The 19,956-nt window shown below is 47.3% G+C and overlaps 1 protein-coding gene across 3 annotated transcripts in view; it reads right to left on the bottom strand.

Annotated features, from left to right (window-relative positions):
* Positions 1-19,956, bottom strand: part of YLPM1 (YLP motif containing 1) — a 336,188-nt gene that overhangs the window by 260,370 nt on the left and 55,862 nt on the right. For 2 of the 3 annotated variants that reach the window (XM_030213961.1, XM_030213958.1), the window contains 2 exons: positions 11,829-12,023; positions 2,566-3,383 (listed from right to left, as the gene is read on the bottom strand). In XM_030213961.1, coding sequence (XP_030069821.1) covers positions 2,566-3,383; positions 11,829-12,023 — 1,013 coding nt within the window. The remainder of the gene's footprint in view (positions 1-2,565; positions 3,384-11,828; positions 12,024-19,956) is intronic. The other variant, XM_030213959.1, reaches the window with a different exon arrangement.

Genomic DNA, 19,956 nt, shown 5'->3' on the forward strand with positions numbered 1-19,956 from the left:
GAGATACCCAATGTACAAATACAGAATGCCTAAATCCAACCAGAAACCCCGGTTCTAGACAAATATGAGCATACGAGGAGGGTGCCTTAGAGTCCCGTAGTTCAGGTTTAAGAGAACTCCACAATGTTAGCAAATGATGAACAAATGGATTATAGCTCAGCATAGGCCCTGGAGGAGAGAGAGGTCCACAAAACAGCCCCTAAAGTATAGTCCCGTACATATGCCTGTTCCATAAGTGCTGCAACAGTCGCCCAGTCTTGGGTCAAAGCCGAGATAAGCTTCAACTGGGCTGCCCAGTACCACCATTGTAGATTGGGTACACCTCGTCCCCCAAGGTCCACCGCACTCCACATCACCCTTCTATTTAGTCGTGAGACGTACCCTCCCCAGAGAAACCCCGATAGGTCCTGCTGGAGCCTCACCAGCTCAACCTTGGGAACTAAGAGTGGCAGAGTCTGAAACAAGAACAACCTGGGTAAAATATTCATCCTGATAGCTACAATACGCCCCCCCCCCAAGACAACCATCTATCCTGTCAAGTCCATACGAGGCTGCCTGAACAAACGGATATAGTTCAAAGAAAACAGCTCAGAGATATCTCTAGGGATTTGGACACCTAGATAAGTGAAACATACATGAGCATATCAAAAAGGGAAAGCCCAAATCAGGGAGTCCCACTCCTGCTGTGTGATAGAAACACCCATTATTTCTGATTTATCATAATTTATTTTGAAGCCTGAGATTCTACCAAAGTTATCCAGTTCATGCATAAGCACTGGTACGCAAGTCTAGGAGCCCGCACATAAAACAAAAGATCATCAGCAAAGTGCATCAATTTGTGTTCCATGTCTCCAACTCGGACACCTTTAATATCCATCAAAGAGCGAATTCTTTGGGCCAGAGGCTCAATAAAAAGAGTGAAAAGCAAAAGAGCGCGGCCATCCCTGTCGGGTACCCCTCTCAATTGAGAAAGCATTAAAATAGCCCCCATTGATTTTAAGCCTTGCTACCGGTTTCTCATATAAACGACGTAATCATCCTAAGAAACCCTGACCAAACCCCATATGCTGCAGTACGTGCCACAGATAGGGCCATTCAACCCTATCCAACGCTTTCTCAGCATCTGTACTTAAAAAGGTTACTGGGACTCCTCTCTGTTGTGCTTCCCATAATATATGTAGTGTACGTCGGATGCTATCTGCCACTTGGCCTGCGTGCTACAAAGCCCAACTGATCCGTATGGATCAACTGGGGAAGCACCTGCCCCAGCCAGTCAGCCAAGACCATGGACAAGATTTTAATATTCAAATTCAGCAGGGAGAATGAGCAGTAGGAACTGCAAAGCGCCGGATCACGTCCCAGTTTGAAAAGAACTGATATCCCTGCTTCATGCATACTTCCTGGGAGTGACTAGCCATCAAAGCAGGTGTTCCCGACCCATACCAGGAGCGGACCCACCTCCTCCATGAATATTTTAATGAATTTTGCTGACAAACCGTTCAAACCTGGAGCTTTGCCACCCTTAAGCCCCTTTATAACCCCCACAAGTTCCTCCAATCAGAAAGAAGCCTCCATTTCAACACATTCCTCGCTAGACAATTCTGGCAAATCGAGCCCTTGCAGAAATTCTTGAATCATTGAAACTTCTGCTCTTTCCCCTCTACTATATAGAGATTAATAAAACTGAGTGAACTGTGCCCGAATATCCACAGGCAAATAGCATCACCCTCTGGAACACCTTCTTGTACAAGAAATCCAAGGAGTCATGGATCTATACTAGGAGCTGTATTGGAGATCCTATGTACCAGAGGTTTTCAACCCAGTCCTCGAATCACACTCAGCCACTAAGAGTTTTCAGGATATCCCCACTGAATTCAATGGGGATATTCTAAAAACCCTGACTGGCTGGGTGTGCCCCGAGTACTGAGTTGAAAACCTATGACCTTTACGCTCTTATTTTCTACATGGCTGCCTCAACCACAACAAAGAAGTCAGAGTTGGACTTTATTGAAATCAGGTGCTGACTGGGCATCCTAGGTAAACCTTCAGCCTTATCCTCAATCTTCCTCTAGCTCTATTAACTTTCAGGCTCCTAACTTGATCCCCCCACCACCACCCCCCTAAGACATAATAAGGGCAGTTTCCAAGTCATTTACCAGGTAAATGGGTTGACAACTGTCCACAATTCCTGTTTGTGTGGAAGGGATCTATGGTTCTGCTTTGCCTGGAGCTGCTCTTTACTGCCCCCCAAAGCAGCTTTCCTAGGCAACCATCTAGTCTTATGTAGTGGTTGGGCTGCCCTATTTGCTTCATTCATAAAATTCCAAAAGTATTTATGTCCTTTTGTGTTCTTGACTAGATTCTATGCTCTAGGGAGTAGAGAATGTCCCCTATTATACAATTATAAAGCACGGAATGTACCTAATAATATTAAAATAACTTGTACTCGTAAAAGACACAGTAAAAGCAAAGTTATTTTGGTACAATGAGGACTGTAGTTCAGAACTACTGCTCTCATTTCTGTCATCCACTGTTTACAGGTAATAAAAACCAAAGTCACTATACCTGGAACTTCCTGGTTCCTCCATGGAAGAGCCCCCACCATTCTGCAAGGATGGTTCAGGTACTTTTCCTGCTGGAGCCTCAGTGGTAGAAGCATGAGGAGCAGCTGAAGGCATGGAGAATTTATTGTTCTTGAAGAGTTTTGATTCTGCGGGTCTATGTTCAATAGTCACAAGAGGTTTGACGTGTTCAGTCTGTGGGACTGAACCCTGTTTAAGATTAGGTGTTGCACTTCCTTGCAGAGATAATGGTGAGATTTCAGAGGAATTCAAAGTTTTTTGTACAGAACCAACAGAGATGGGAACTGATGGTACTGTGGCTGTCTCAGTTGACTGTAATTCTTTTGTATTGGTAGTCAGAGGGACAGAAGGTGCAACAGAAAATAAAACTGGTGAAGTAACTGGAGGAATAGCTACAGGTGCAGCTGTGGTAACAGGAGATAAAGCAGCATCTGGAGTTACAGATGGGGGAGCAGCTGTAGATAGTGCTGGAGGAATTGGTGGAGGCATTACAGATGGTGATGAGTATGGGATAAATGGAGGCATAACTGTCATGCCCCCAATATAGGGGCTGCTCATATACTGGTGCTGCATGCTGCACAATGAGCTCACTTTCTCTTGCAAGTGGGACTGAGTAGATTTCATTTGCTCCTGCCAAGTCTTCCATTGCTTCTCATACTCTTGGAACTGTTCCTTATGTGGATAGCTCTCAATCAGCTCTTGCCACTGTTTAAGTTCACTTTCCCACTGTTGATAAAGTGGCAGGAATTGCTGTTGCTGCATTTGATAGTGTTGTAACTGCATGTCCACCGATGTTGTCTGCTGAGAAAGACATCATTATCAGTCATTAAGAAGCAACAATAGCTGAAGAAGAGCGAGCATTGGATTTTTCTTTAAAAATGCAGTCTAACTTTAAAAATCAAAACCAATATCATGGAAGGAAACAACCAATTCTGCCATAAGGGACCTTGGAAATTCACTAATAATGCCAGCTATTTAGATCAATCGAAAGTTGGTTCTGTTTAGCAGGGTGCAAGTTAATAGTCATAACAACATTTTTAATTCCTGTTTAAAGGCAACTAACCAGTGGATGAGACTGAACAAAGATAGAAGCACTGTGAATAAGGAGATTAACATCAGATCCAAATTTAACTTTCATGCTGAATGGCACAACTTTGTTATCAAAAATGCAGGAAAGAAACCTGGACATTATTCAAGAATAAAAAGCAATATGAAAGCACTTATAACTACTGTTAATAAAACTTTTCTTAAGCTTCATATTGTATGCATAATGCACCCTTTACGGGATAGGCTCAATTTAAGAGTCATGATACATGCATTTCTGCTATCAAGATCACATTATTGCAAAATAAAGTATGTAAATTTAACAATAATGGTTACATATAGACCAATTCAAAATGGAACTTCATATAATAATTAAATTACACAAAGCAAATTACTACTACTACTTATCATTTCTATAGCGCTACTAGACGTATGCAGCGCTGTACACTTGAACATGAGGAGACAGTCCCTGATCTACAGAGCTTACAACCTAATCAGGACAGACAAACAGGACAAATAAGAGATAAGGGAATATTAAAGTGAGGATGATAAAATAAGGGTTCTGAACAAGTGAATAAGGGTTAGGAGTTAAAAGCTGCATCAAAAAGGTGGGCTTTTAGCTTAGATTTGAAGACAGCCAGAGATGGAGCTTGACATACCGGCTCAGGAAGTCTATTCCAGGCATATGGTGCAGCAAGATAAAAGGAACGCAGTATAGAGATAGCGGTGGAGGAGAAGGGTGCAGATAAGAGAGATTTACCCAGTGAACGGAGTTCCTGGGGAGGAGTGTAGGGAGAGATGAGAGTGGAGAGGTACTGAGGAGCTGCAGAGGGAACGCACCTATAAGTCAATAAGAGGAGTTTGAACTGTATGCGGAAACGGATAGGGAGCCAGTGAAGTGACTTGAGGAGGGGGCTAATATGCGCATAACGACACTGGCGGAATATTAGTCGTGCAGCAGAATTTTGAACAGATTGAAAAGGAGAGAGATGGCTAAGTGGGAGACCTGTGAGAAGCAAGTTACAATAGTCTAAGCGAGAGGTGATAAGAGTGTGGATGAGGGTTCTGGTAGTGTGCTCAGAAAGGAAAGGGTGAATTTTGCGGATATTATAGAGAAAGAAACGACAGGTTTTAGCAGTCTGCTGAATATGTGCAGAGAAGGAGAGGGAGGAGTCGAAGATGACCCCAAGGTTACGAGCTGATGAGACAGGAAGGATGAGAGTGTTATCCACAGAAATAGAGAATGGGGGAGGAGGAGAGGTTGGTTTAGGGGGAAAAGATGAGAAGCTCAGTCTTGGTCATGTTTAGGTTCAGATGGCGCTGAGACATCCAGGCAGCAATGTCAGACAGGCAGGCTGATATTTTGGCCTGGATTTCGGCTGAGATTTCTGGTGTGGAGAGGTAGATCTGGGAGTCATCAGCGTAAAGATGATACTGAAAATCATGGGATGAGATCAGAGTACCAAGGGAAGAAGTATAGATGGAGAAAAGAAGAGGTCCCAGGACAGATCCCTGAGGTACACCAACTCACAGTGGGATAGAAGTAGAGGAGGATCCACTAGAGTATACACTAAAGGTACGCTGGGAGAGAGAAGAAGAAAACCAGGAAAGAACAGAGTCCTGAAATCCAAGTGAGGACAGCGTATCAAGGAGTAGGCTGTGATCAACAGTGTCAAAAGCAGCAGATAGATCGAGAAGGATGAGGATAGAATAGAGACCTTTGGATCTGGCCAGGAACAGATCATTGGAGACTTTAGCAAGCGCTGTTTCAGTTGAATGAAGGGGGCAAAAGCCAGATTGAAGTGGATCAAGACTAGCTTGAGATGAAAGAAAGTCAAGGCAACGGCAGTATCTTGGATAGGAAAGGGAGGAGGGAGATGGGGCGATAGTTGAAAGGACTCCGGATAATAAACCAACTGGAGGATTGGAGAGTGAGCTCTTCCTCCCGAAGATATCTGGAGCAGTTTCTGTGGAGAAATTGGACGGTGAAGCCAAAAATGTTATAATGGACGCGCTATGGGAAGTGCTGCAGAGAGTGAATAACTCTCTTCTTCAGATGTCAAAAATTTTTCAGGAATAAATATGTGATTATATCAATATTTATCTAACAAAGTGGAAGTCCAAGATATAAAAATGGAGACTTTGATTACAGAAATGGTTTCTCTACGAAAATCAGTTAATCTGGTAATGAAGGACAGTCATGTTTCTTGTAAAAAAAAATTGGAATTTCTGGAGAACCAATTAAGGAAAAATAACTTGAATGATAAATTTTCCTAAAATATCCTATATATAGAGAGAGTTATATTATTAGTGACTTTCGTCTTTGATTTAGATAGGAACAATATTTTGAAATTGTATTTCCGATACAGGGTTGATAGTTTTTTGGGTTCAAAGATAATATATTTCCTGACTTATCAAGGGAATCGCAGACTGGGAGGTGTGAATTCTTGGCTTTTAAGCCAAGAATCATTGCCCTAGGTGGGACCTTCCTAGAGCGATTCCCTTGTAAGTGTTTTATCTCCTTATTACTTATTTGTTGAACCCAGGAAATTACAGGAGTTTGTGGAGTTAAAAGAACAGATGAAGAACCCTCTGCAGCAACTTCCTTTAGTTACCACTGTACCGGCTGCAATTACCGATTAACCTTCCTCCCTCAAAATATGAATTGTAAGATTAACCATTTTGTGTTTTTCTTATTTTCTTTGAAATTGTTTTCCTGATCTTGGATCCCCCAATTGTGGACAATTATTATAATATTGATGAGAGAAAATGTTTTCTTTTTCCTTTATATTAATTTCTGTATTTCCTTACATTTATGTGATAAATGTGAATGTAATTAAGTAAAATGATAAATAAAAAATTTTAAAAAACAACAAAAAACGTGCCACATCTGAATGAGCCGCGACAGAAGCACCATCTAGACGCCCACGGAAACAGGCAACAGCCGTGGCTTGCACCCGAAGAGAGTTATGACAACCCTCTTTGAAGACCATCCTGCAGAAAGGCCAAAATCTGGGAAACAGGGGCCTTAAAAGGGGGACTAAGCACGCTAGGCACATCACGCCTCAAACGTACGCCACACCCTTGCATAAGACGTAGTCATGGAACGTCTGCGAGCTCGAAGCAAAGTGGCAATCACTGAATCGTCATAGCCCTTCTTCCTCAGTCTCGCTATCTCAAGATCCAAGCTGTAAGACCAAAGCGGGAAACGTCCTCCATCTGATCTGGGCCCTGATGAAGTAGGTTGGGAAAGACTGGAAGCCGCAGAGAAGGCTCCACAAGTAGCTGCACTAGATCCGCATACCATGGTCTCCGTGGCCAGTCCAGAGCTCCGAGCACGACAAGGCCCCGATGAAACCTGATCCGATACAGCAGACGTCCGATTAGATGCCAAGGTGAGAAGGAATAGAGAAGACCGACCCTCGGCCAAGGATGCAACAGCGCATCTAGACCCGCAGACTCTGCCTCCCACCTTCTGCTGAAAAAATTCCAAACTTTCGTGTACTGCTTGGTCGCCATCAGGTCCATCACTGGAGTGTCCCATCGCTGACAGGTTGAAGGACTCTGTCGCCAGTTCCCACTCTGCCAAATCCAAGAGATGATGATTGAGAAAGTCGGCTTGCACGTTGCTCTGACCGGCGATGTAAGCCACTGAAAGGCAGAGGTGAGTCTCAGCCCAATGAAGATCAGTCACCTCCAAAGCCAAGGCCATGCTCTGAGTCCTGGTGACTGATGTAAGCCACCGCCGAAGTGTTGTCTGAGAGAACTCAAACCGCTTGACCCTCCAGCAGATCCTGAAAAGTCTGGAGCGCGAGCCTGACCGCCCTCAACTCCAACCTGTTGATGGACCACTGTCCCTGAGTCACTCAGTGAAGACAATGGGCTCCCTATCCCGAGAGACTGGCATCTGTCACTACTATCACCCAGCGAGGGGACGTCAACGGCATTCCCTTCCGAAGGCTGTTGGCACAAAGCCACCAGGCCATGCTGTCTCTTGCAATCAGAAGCCACGCCAGTCGACAACAATAATCTTGGGATACCGGCGAACCAAAGACTCAATAAGGCGCATTGGAGGGGACACATGAGAGCCCTCGCCCACAGAACAACTTCCAGAGTGGCTGTCCTTGATCCCAGGACCTTAACATGATCCCAGGCCCGAGGATGAGGGGAACACAACAGGTTGCAAACCTGGCAAGAAGACCCGGCCCTGAGCCGTATAGAACAGAACTCCCAGATATTCCAAAGTTTGGGAGGGAACCAAGCGGCTTTTGGAAGAATTGATCACCCAGCCGAGGGACTGCAGGAACTCCAGGACTCAAGAGGTGGTCGTCATTCTTTCCTGGGCCGAATCCTCCCGAATCAACCAATCGTCAAGATATGGATGAACCTTGATTCCCTCTTTTCGGAGGGATGCCGCCACCACCACCATTACCTTGGAAAAGGTATGAGGGGCCGTGGAGAGGCCAAAGGGAAGCACGCAAAATTAGAAGTGACAACCCAAAAGGGCAAATCAAAGATACCGCTGATGTGGAGGCCAAATGGGAATGTGCAAACAGGCCTCTTTGAGATCCAACGCCGTGAGAAACTGTCCTGACTGAACTGAAGTGATTACAGATCACACCATCTCCATGCGGAAGTGACAAACTCGAAGGAACTCGTTCACTTTCCTAAGGTCTAGAATAGGTTGGAAAGAACCCCCTTTTCGAGGAACGACAAAGTAGATTGAATAACGGCCAGAGTGCCACTCGACCCGAGGAACAGGCACCACTGCCCCCAGCTCCAACAACACCTGCAGCATAGCTAGAACGGCCTGCTTCCTGGTTGTTGTGGCTCCAAAATTCGGTCTCCGAAGGGAAAGGCAAACTCTAACTTGTAGCCGTCTTTGATGAGATCCAAGACCCACTGGTCTGATGTAATAGTGGTACACACCTCGTGATAGAGAGACAAACAATCCCCTATCAAATGAGCCGAGGAATGGACCTGCACCCCATCGTTGGGCAGAATGGTTTGAAGCCTGAGACCTGTTTGGAGATCCTGGCGAACTCTTGTCGCTCTGAAAGGCAGATTTCTGCAGAAATCTGGAACACTGAAAGGAAGAATCACGGCCAATAATGGCAAACCTCACGAAAGTGAGGTCTAGAAGGATCCAACTTAGAACCGGATCTAGGCTTGTCTTCTGGAAGATGCTGGGACTTAGAATCTCCCAAATCCTTAATCTTTTCCAGCTCTTCGCCGAAGAGCAATTTCCCATGAAAGGGAAGCCTCATGAGATGCTGTTTGGAAACCCAATGGCGCAACCAAAGTAAACGTCGTGCTGAAACTGCCAAAGCCATCTGCTTAGCCGAAGCTCTGACTAAATCACAGAGGGCGTCCGCTAAATAGGTGAGAGCCAACTCCATAGGAGTATCCACTATGGATCCCGATGCTGAATCTTGTTCTTGCTCCATTCTCTCTTGAAACCAGGAAAGACAAGCTCTGGCCGAATAGGAACTACAAAGAAAAGCTTGTAAGGCCAAAGCGGCCACTTCAAAGGAACGCTTAAGTGAGGCTTCAAGACACCTGTCTTGCATATCTTTTTTTTTTTTTTAATTTATAGAAGTCTTTATTAAGCATGAATAAGCACAACATTGCATAGGCATCCAAATACAAAACAAATAACAATGAAAATAGTATAATATTCCACACATTTACTAAATCCAAGGTAGAGTGCCACACAAACACTCCCTTGTACATCAGAACCATGCTGAAACCATACCTTATACTACTTCAAACTTCTTTTTTTTTTTTTTTTATATTATAAACAGGATAATCTCACCTACTTCCTTTCCCAAATCCCTCCCCCCCTCATCTGTCTGTCTTGCATATCTTTAAGGGCGACACCGCCCTCTACTGGAAGAGTAGTCTTCTTAGTAACCGCCGTTACCAAAGCGTCCAGCTTAGGCAAGGAAAAGGTCTCTAAGGTAGCAGGAGCCACCGAATAGAGACGGGCCATGGCCCTAGTCACTTTAAAAGTACTTTCAGGGTCAGACCACTGTGCAGAAATTAGTTCCTGATTAGACTCATGCATAGGGAAAGCTCTAGATGGTTTTCTCGTACTAGCCATTTTCAGATTAACAGATATCACAGAAAGTTCCTCAGGATCTGAAATATTCACAGCCGCTAAAACTTCAGAAATTTAGAGTAGGTAGCTCTTCACGATGAAAAATCCGCACTGCTGTCGGATTATCCTGCTCTGCCAGCAGAGGCTCCCCCTCCTCAAAGTCCTAGAGCTTAGAAGGTGTAGCAGTCACCACACCCCAGCAAAATTGAAGGAGCAGAAGACACAGGAGCAGCAGACCCTCCATCAGGCAAAGAATCTGCATAATCACCCTGAATAGGAAGATTGTCTCTGCCTTCTGAAGAGACCCGAGGAAAGGAAGGAGACCCCACCGACAGCCTTTTCTTCAGCAGATAAGCTTGATGAAGCAACAGAATAAAGTCTGGAGAGAAATCCATCTCAGCACTAGAAGGCAGACGACCCCCAAAAGAAGTACCCAAATTCGCCCCAGAGTTGCTGACCCCTACACCCGCCGAACCTGGAAGGCAGGAAGGCTCAGGGGAAGAAGGCGGCACAGGCTCCAAAGGCACATCAGCAACCGCCACAGGAACGCGGGCCACAAGATCTAAAGCGCGGGAAGATTCACTCACCATCTCCACAGGCTCTGCTACCGCTGAAACGGAGTCTGAACAGTGCGTCACACAGGCCCCCCGCTGCAGAGCAACTGTCTCCGCTGCCATTGACAAGATCGCAAGCCCGCCAGCACTGCCGCACCACCCAGTGAAAAAAGAAGTGAAAGTACTCACCAGCTCAGGAAGGAGTACAAACAAGCGGCGGTCACACTCTGAGGGAGCCCAAACGGCGCCTCCCACCCTCCACACAGCCCGGCAGAAACTCTAAACAGGCAGACATCTCAACCAGAGCTACAAACAAAAAAATTCTACGTTTCTCCTTGTTTTGTTTTTTAACCGGCTGACAGCTGCAAAGTTGTGAGGAGAGGGAAGAATCTTTTTTTTTTTTTTTTTTTAAAGCAACCAGGAAAGGAAGACAACAGAGAGATGGGGGAAGAACGGCATAGGACATGGACCTGCAGCACAAGTATGTCCTCAAGGTTGGCACCCTTAGCCAGACGCCCCCACGCTAAACTGGCCAAACAGCACAGGAGCTCCCCAAGAATCCAGGAGCTGGGAGGAATCCATCCACCACCTGCTGGAGATAGAGAGATACCAAGGAGACAAGGAGCTGGGCGTCCACTGTCACTGCTTTCAGAATTCTCTATCTCCACCTGCTAGTAGGTGGATACAATCCACCAGTTTCTGGATTCATCTGCTGCTGATGCTAAGGAACTGTAGATCTCTCATTACAACAGCTGATGTGAGGGTTCATGTGTAACCTTCAGGGAGGCTTCATGGGAGCATAGCTAATAGGTAGAAACTGCTCTCAAAAAATAAACACTGCTGAATACCTCAGGTTTTCAAAAGAGCATCTGGATGACTATAAAACTTCTGAAACATCATTTTCTGGACAGAGAAGTTAAAAATTGTACTTTTCAGTCACAATAATAATTATTTGCTTGTATCTGATATAAAATTTATAAATAAAAAGTACAAACCAAATATATCTTTCTAGAGAAGCAGAGCATGGTGCTGAGGGTATCGCGGTGTAGGGCTGCTTTGCTATATCAAAACCCAGACAGTTGCCATCATTGATGGAATCACAAATTCTGCTTTAAAGTAGAAACTTTTAGAGAAAATATTTCAGGACTTTAGTCCTTAAGCTAAGCAAGACAATGGCCTCAAACATTCCAATAAATTTACAACAGAAAGGCCTGAAGACTATTTTGTGTTTGAGATTGGTCAAGTCTAAATCCCAACCTAAACCCTACTGAAATGTTCACAAGGAAGCCCTCAAACATCAGAGTGAGAACAGTTCTTTATCGAAAAATGGTGCAAAGCTTCTCAAGGGTACGAGAGACTGATCAACAGTTACTGTTGCTCAGGGCGAGAATCTTTCTGGAGAATAATCATAACATTCTGTTTTTCAGTGGTGTTATCTTTCCCTCTCATCATGGTTTAGCGCTTATGATCTAATCATGTTTTCAGCAGATTACCACTACTGCTACTAACTGTCTTTATTGTTGGCTGTATTCTTTCTTAGTGACTGACCTGTAGGTTGAGAGACTGTTGTCTGATTTGCTGGTACTGTTGCAAGAGTTGCTGTAAACATGTATGCTTCTGCATTATTGTATGGTACTGGTAGCCCACTCTGTGCTGCTGATGCTGCTGCCACTGTGCTGCTGCCACCTGCAGTTGCTTTAGTCGCTGCTCCTCATCTGGATCTTCAGCAGGTTTTACTGATGGCTAACAAGAAATGTAAAAATTAGCTACAATCATAAAACAAATATATATATATATTTTAATTTTTATGTGCTACAAATCTACAGTACTAAGCAGCTTACAATAAAACATAATTCTTGAACTAAACTCCAGAAACACAAAAATGTTGCCTTACAGAAAACTTACAATTAGATGCACCAGATTCAGAATGGAGAAGCTGCCTACTGGTTGACCAGCTGGGTGAGAACAAGGGAAGCCAGGGCTCAAATCCTGCTTCTCCCAGTAATGCTCTTTGTAAACTCAATTTACTGATCTGTATTATAAAGTTAGCTAATGGGTTGCATTGAGAATAATGGGGCTTAAGTTAAAAAACATGTGTTAACAAAGATTCATAAGCAAGGTTAACTGCCATCTGGGCAATGACCTCCAACTATATGAATAAAGCCCGCCTGGGGTTTGGGTCTGGAAACACACAAGGTAAAATTAGTTCTTACCTGATAATTTTCTTTCCATTAGTCCCAACAGATCAATCCAGAGACTTGTGAGTTATGTCCCTCTACCAGCAGGTGGAGATAGAGAGAACTTCAGAGGTTTACTATATGTGGTCATGTGCAGTCACCTTAACTTCAGTATTGTTGATACAAAAGCAGTGGAAGAAAGAAGAAGTCCTCTCCTGCCTGCATAAAGCCCATGTAAGCTCCTCAACCGCTCCTGAGGGAGGGTAACAGGAGGTTTCCTTTATGTTTAGATTTGTTTTGTTTTGCCTTTTTTTTTTTTAGCCAAAAATCAAATTAAGGAATTTGATGAAACTGAGGCAACTAGAAGAAAACACTCAACCCAGAACAACAAAGGGCAGGCCTCTGGATTGATCTGTTGGGACTAAAGGAAAGAAAATTATCAGGTAAGAACTAATTTTACCTTCCACAGCATCCCACAGACCAATCCAGAGACTTGTGGGATGTACCAAAGCAGTCCTCAAGTGGGGCGGGGTACTGGAGCAATAATCCACAGGCCACTGTTACATGCGCTGCCACGCCAAGCCTGAAAAACCTGGCAATGGAAGGACAGCAGATCAAGTGGGGGATCTGTAAAAGCCATCCATGGAAGGACAGAGGACCAAGTGGCCGAACTGCAAAGGGCAGCCACGAAAGCCAGATGGGACACGGAAAAGGAAGTCAACTGCGCTCTTGAAGAAAGCACTGCCACTCTCTCAGACAACAGCCACTGCAGAACTTGAAGCCAAATTCCCTTTCTTGAGACCAGCCAGACGACAACATGAGGGTATGCCGGGAGGCGTTTCTGCTCAGCAGGTCAGGAATCTGATGATCCTACTGCAGTGTAGGTGTTTCGTAAGGAGTCGCCACCTTCCTATCAACCTAAGGCTCTCCAGGTTCTGAATATATCTGCTTCTGATCCTGCCACCACTACATCTGCTAAACTTAAAATGGTGAGCACTAGAAGACCGCTACAGTCTTTAGCAGTGCATAAGGCAATGTAGGAAGTCATTTCTGCTCAGTGGGTCATCCCAGGCACTGCCCCACTATGCAGAGATGTAGCTAGGTGGGGTGCAAGGGGAGCAGCTCCTCCCCTAAAAGGATTTTGAATAAAATGGCACGCGAAACAGCTCTATAGCTTCACACTGATGCCTATTCTTCAAAAGGTCTGCTCCTCCTGACATCAAAACCGCTATGTCCACATCTGCCAATCTAAAAATGGCGAGCCTTCTTAGGGTACCTTCCTATGGTCCTGAGCAAAGCAAGAAGTAAAGAGTCGACCAACGGAACTCACTGGTCACTTCCAAATAGTATAGGAGTATATGGTGAACATCCACGAAGCGGGAAGAGAAAAAGGTGGAAAGGGATGGACGGCAAAAACCACCGTATGCAGAAAAGACAGTACTGTGCGCGCCCGTCACCAGTAGAAATCCAGAGGATCTCAAACTGATGAAGTCAGGAGTTCCAAGAGCCTACCTGGACTGGATTGCTAAAGAAAACTAGGCTGCCCAGGCCGATAGTCCTGGTGTCGTAAAGATAAGGGTGAGCCTGACTCAAATGAAAAGAAAGCGAATGATACATACCTGTAGCAGGTGTTCTACGAGGGCAGCAGGCTGATTGTTCTCACGACTGGGTTGATGTCCACGGCAGCCCCTCAAACCGAAGTAAAAATCTCGCGGGAGGTCTCGCACACGGCATGCGCGGCCGTCTTCCCGCCCGTGCGCGACCGTTCCCGCACAGTTGAATGACAACCAAAGAATTGAGGAAAAAACGCAACTCCAAAGGGGAGGAGGGAGGGTAGGTGAGAACAATCAGCCTGCTGTCCTCGGAGAACACCTACTACAGGTATGTATCATTCGCTTTCTCCAAGGACAAGCAGGCTGCTTGTTCTCACGACTGGGGTATCCCTAGCTCTCAGGCTCACTCAAAACAAGAAACCAGGTCAATTGAACCTCGCAATGGCGAGGACATAACAGAAATTGACCTACGAAGAACAACTAACTGAGAGTGCAGCCTGAACAGAATAAAATCGGGTCCTGGAGGGTGAAGTTGGATTCAAAGCCCAAACAGATTCTGCAGCACCGACTGCCCGAACCGACTGTCGCGTCGGGTATCCTGCTGGAGGCAGTAATGTGATGTGAATGTGTGGACCGATGACCACGTCGCAGCCTTGCAAATCTCTTCAATAGTGGCTGACTTCAAGTGAGCCACCGACGCTGCCATGGCTCTAACACTATGAGCCGTGACATGACCCTCAAGAGCCAGCCCAGCCTGGGCGTAAGTGAAGGAAATGCAATCTGCTAGCCAATTGGAGATGGTGCGTTTCCCGACAGCGACCCCCTTCCTATTGGGGTCGAAAGAAACAAACAATTGGGCAGACTGTCTGTAGGGCTGTGTCCGCTCCAGATAGAAGGCCAACGCTCGCTTGCAGTCCAATGTGTGCAACTGACGTTCAGCAGGGCGGGTATGTGGTCTTGGAAAGAATGCTGGTTCTTCGGAGGACAACTCCAGAAGAAGAGGGAACCAGATCTGACGGGGCCAAAAAGGCGCGATCAGAATCATGGTGCCGCGGTCTTGCTTGAGCTTCAGTAAGGTCATCCCCACCAAAGGTATGGGAGGATAAGCGTACAGGAGGCCCGCCCCCCAATGGAGGAGAAAGGCATCCGACGCCAGTCTGCCATGTGCCCGAAGTCTGGAACAGAACTGAGGCAGCTTGTGATTGGTCTGGGAGGCGAAAAGGTCCACTGAGGGAGTGCCCCACACTCGGAAGATCTTGCGTACCACTCTGGAATGGAGCGACCACTCGTGCGGTTGCATGAATCTGCTCAGCCTGTCGGCCAGACTGTTGTTTACGCCTGCCAGGTATGTGGCTTGGAGAAGCATGCCATACTGGCGTGCCCAACGCCACATCCTGACGGCTTCCAGACACAGAGGGCGAGATCCGGTGTCCCCCTGCTTGTTGATGTAATACATTGCAACCTGATTGTCTCTCCGAATTTGGATAATTTGGTAGGACAGCCGATCCCTGAAGGCCTTCAGTGAGTTCCAGACCGCTCGGAGCTCCAGGAGGTTGATCTGAAGATCTTGTTCCTGGGGGGACCACACCCCCTGGGTGTGGAAGCCATCGACATGAGCTCCCCACCCCAGGCGAGATGCATCCGTCAGCACTTTTGTGGGCTGAGGAATTTGGAATGGGCGTCCCAGGGTCAAATTGGTCCGACTTGTCCACTAGTGCAGCGAATTGCGGCAACTGATGGACAGGCGGATGACATCTTCTAGATTCCCGGTGGCTTGGCACCACTGGGAAGTTAGGGTCCATTGAGCTGATCTCATGTGAAGACGAGCCATGGGAGTCACATGGACTGTAGAGGCCATATGGCCCAGGAGTCTCAACATCTGCCGAGCTGTGATCTGCTGAGACGCTCTGGTCTGGGAAGCAAGGGATAGAAGATTCTGAGCTCTCGCCTCGGGAAGATAGGCCTGAGCAGTCTGTGAATTCAGCAGAGCTCCTATGAATTCCAGAGATTGGACTGGCTGGAGATGGGACTTCGGGTAATTTATCACAAACCCCAGCAGCTCCAGAAGTTGAATAGTGCACTGCATGGACCGAAGAGCTCCTGCCTCGGAGGTGCTCTTGACCAGCCAATCGTCGAGATACAGGAACATGTGCACCCCCAGCTTGCATATGTACGCCGTAACCACCACGAGACACTTCATGAACACCCATGGTGCAGAGGCGAGCCCAAAGGGAAGCACACAATACTGAAAGTGACGTGTCCCCAGATGGAATCGGAGATACTGTCTGTGAGCTGGCAGTATCGGGATGTGAGTATAAGCATCCTTTAAATCCAGGGAACATAGCCAATCGTCTTTCTGAATCATGGGAAGAAAAGTGCCCAAGGAAAGCATCCTGAACTTTTCCCGCACCAGATACTTGTTCAGGCCTCTCAGGTCTAGGATGGGGCGCATCCCCCCTGTTTTCTTCTCCACAAGGAAGTACCTGGAATAGAATCCCTGCCCTTCCTGCCCGGGTGGCACGGGCTCGACCGCATTGGTGCTGAGAAGGGCGGACAGTTCCTCTACAAGTAGGTCCGCCACAGTTGCCGCACATTGTTCCGCATGTGGATGCTTGTGTAGAGCTGGTATGATTGTATTCTGGTCACGAGCATGGAAGAATGGTAGGCCTTCCTCCCAAACGAGTCCAGAGTGCGAGACTCCCGCCCAGGGGGCGCCGAGGCGGTATCCCTCTAACTCTGTGCTCTCTTGAGAGCAGAGTCCACGACCGCTGAGTCATGAGGCAGTTGAGGCCGAATCAACTCCGGGTCTGAGTGGATTCTGTATTGGGACTCCGCTTTCTTGGGAATGGTGGGATTTGATAATGGCTTCAACCAGTTCAGAAGCAGTGTCTCTTTGAGGACATTGTGCAATAGTACCGTGGAAGACTCTCTAGGTGGTAATGGATAGTCGAGGACTTTGAGCATCTCCGCCCTCGGCTCATCCACAGTAACCACTGGGAAGGGAATGCTGATAGACATGTCCCGAACAAAAGAGGCGAAGGAGAGGCTCTCAGGAGGCGAGAGCTTCCTCTCCGGTGAAGGTGTGGGGTCTGAGGGCAGGCCCACAGACTCCTTGGAGGAGAAATATCTGGGGTCCTCCTCCTCCCCCCACGAGGCCTCCTCCTCGGTGTCGGACATGAGCTCTCTCAGCTCAGACCGCAACCGGGCCCGTCTCAACTGCGAGGAACCACGTCCTCGATGAGGGTGTCGAGAGGTGGACTTCTGCGCCGGCGGGGACGAAGCTCCCTCCATCGACGTCGACGGGGATTCCACCTGAGTGGCGATCGAGACCGGTGCCGCAAGCGGCGCCGGCATCGAAGACCTCATCACCGGACCAGATCCCACCAGCGCCTCCATCAACGGCATCGAGGGCGCAAGCACCCCCGGTGCCAGCAAATCCTGGCGCATCAGCCCTTCCAGGATCCCCGGAAGGATAGCTCGGAGGCACTCGTCTAGGCCCGCTGTAGGGAGAGGCAGGGGGGCCGGTGTGGGCGTCGGTGCTGGAAGCTGCCCAGGTCCAGGAGACGGTACCGAGGTACCCGACGACCTGCGCATCGACACCTCTTCGACAGAGGGGGAGCGCTCCTCCTGGCACTGCCGCTTCCTGGGGGTCGAGTCTTCTCTCGACGTCCCGGAGCTGCCAGTCCCATGCACCGTGGTCGACCGATGACAGTGCTTCTTGGCAGCTTTCTTCCGATGTCCGTCATCGGCTCTCCGCGGCATAAACAAGGAGGAGGTGGAGTCTCCCCGGCCTCTAGGCATTGGATCCGACATGGTTCTGTCCCGATGGCCCTGAGCAGTGGGAGTGGCCGGGGCGGACCGCTCACCGCCGCCGGCAGGTCGTCGGGCCAAGGGAACCTGTGCTCCTGGGGTCGATGCCATAGTCGGCGCCGAAGACGTCGACATCGGTACCGGTACCGAAAACACGGCCGTCGACACCGATGCCGTTGAGGTCGACATCGAAGGGCCGGCGCAAGTTCCAAAAAGACGGTCCCGAAGAACTTGCCTCGCCACCTGCGTCCGCAAGCCGAGACACAAGGTGCACACCTTGGAATTATGCTCCGGGCCGAGGCACTGGAGGCACCAAGCGTGAGGATCAGTCTGCGAGATCTGCCGGCCACACCGACCACACTTTTTGAATCCGTTCGGGACCTTCGAGGACATCGACGGAAAAATCGCGTCGGCGAGATCAAAATCGTCGATGGTGGCGGTGAAAAGCACACCAGAAAAAGAAACGGCCGCGCGGCCACAAGGCCGCAACGAGGCGACCCCGCGACTAAAGTCAACGAGGGGAAGGAAAAACAAACCTTTTTTTTTTTTTTAAAATAAAGGGGCGCGAACGTGCAACAACAAGAAAAAAGAAAAGTAAAAGCGCGGACTAGGCCACAACTGGTTTTCCAGGGCTGACATGGAGAGGGACGAAAACGTGTCTCTCTCCAGCGCAGAAAGCAAAAAACTGAGCAGGAAGGTCGCGCACGGGCGGGAAGATGGTCGCGCATGCGCGGTGGGCGTGCCCTGCGTGCGGGACCTCCCGCGAGATTTTTACTCCGGTTTGAGGGGCTGCCGTGGACGTCAACCCAGTCGTGAGAACAAGCAGCCTGCTTGTCCTCGGAGAACAATAATCACAAAGCAACAAAATCTAATGCTTTAGTGCCCGCATTCTAGTGTCCAACTTCTTTAGCCACTGCTTCCAAATTTCCCCCGTCATCCATAATTTGCGTTAGCCTCGTACGACACAGGAAGTCGCTTAACATTCTTGAAGCAACGGGGCTGTTTGCTCTTTCCAATGACGAGTGGTTCCAACTTCTCACTCCCATCCATATTGCAGCAAAGCAGGATCGTCAGTCGGTCCTTCAACATTTTACTTCCTGTAGTTTCGGCTTCTGCAAGTGTTCCATCAGGAATCGCTCGCCGGTAAAGACCGTTTTCGCCAGCATTTAAAATGTCACGAGGTGTAAACTTGTTCAAGATGGTAGGAAAAACTGAAACAACCCAATTTTCAGCACCAAAGTTATCAGCGTCTTGTTTTCATCATGCTGTTTCTTGAATTTTATGTTGTTCCTCTCCTTCCATCTTTCCAGCCATCCAACAGTGGTTTTGAATTCAGTTAGTCCAAGACTTTCAGCTAGCTGATTAGCTTTTTCCATAAGCAGTGGACCACTGACAGGAAACTGTCTGCTCCTGACTTGAGAAAAACACCGAAGAAGAGCATCTTCTACATCCTCAGCTTTTCCCGCCCGTTTTCATTTCCTGAGTGGATTTATATTGTTTTGCCAGTCTTCCAGAAGCTGATCTCTCTGCTTCAAGGTACGTGAAATTTGACTGGGAGTGACACTATATTCTTTAGCAATAGATGCTTGACTGTTTGTTTTCTAATTTTTTTAAGAACTTCTATTCGTTCAGCCAGTATTAAAGTCTTACAGTTGCACGACGACGACAATGACTCCAGTGTACACTCTAACAACATTCTTTCGCTTATTCTGCCTGTGGCAGTTAACAACGAAATTTCAAATTTACCACCCCTTTGTCACGTGTTAATCTGCTTCCATATTCCATGCATGCGCTTATGCGGAGTCTTTCCTGCAGAGGAGCGGTCTTAAACCATGCATATAAGCCAATCTTGCACTTTTCAGTGGTGCGCTAAACTGAAGTTTGTCCCCATAGAAACTGATGGTGCCAAAAATGGGACCGAAGTACGGCATGCAGTTAAACAGAGCATGTGCTTATCCGACGTGCACTTAAATGGAGTGCACTGTATTTATATCACACATTATCCCAAGCAAAGTCGAATTCAGTGTGGCTTACATTTGAAAATACAGTGAGACAGAAATAATAGAATTAGTTATATCATGGGAATAAATAGATGGATACGTCTGAAACATTTAACACAGTTAAGATTAACATATA

Source organism: Microcaecilia unicolor, chromosome 9 (assembly GCF_901765095.1).
Source record: "Microcaecilia unicolor chromosome 9, aMicUni1.1, whole genome shotgun sequence".
Lineage (NCBI taxonomy): Eukaryota > Metazoa > Chordata > Amphibia > Gymnophiona > Siphonopidae > Microcaecilia > Microcaecilia unicolor.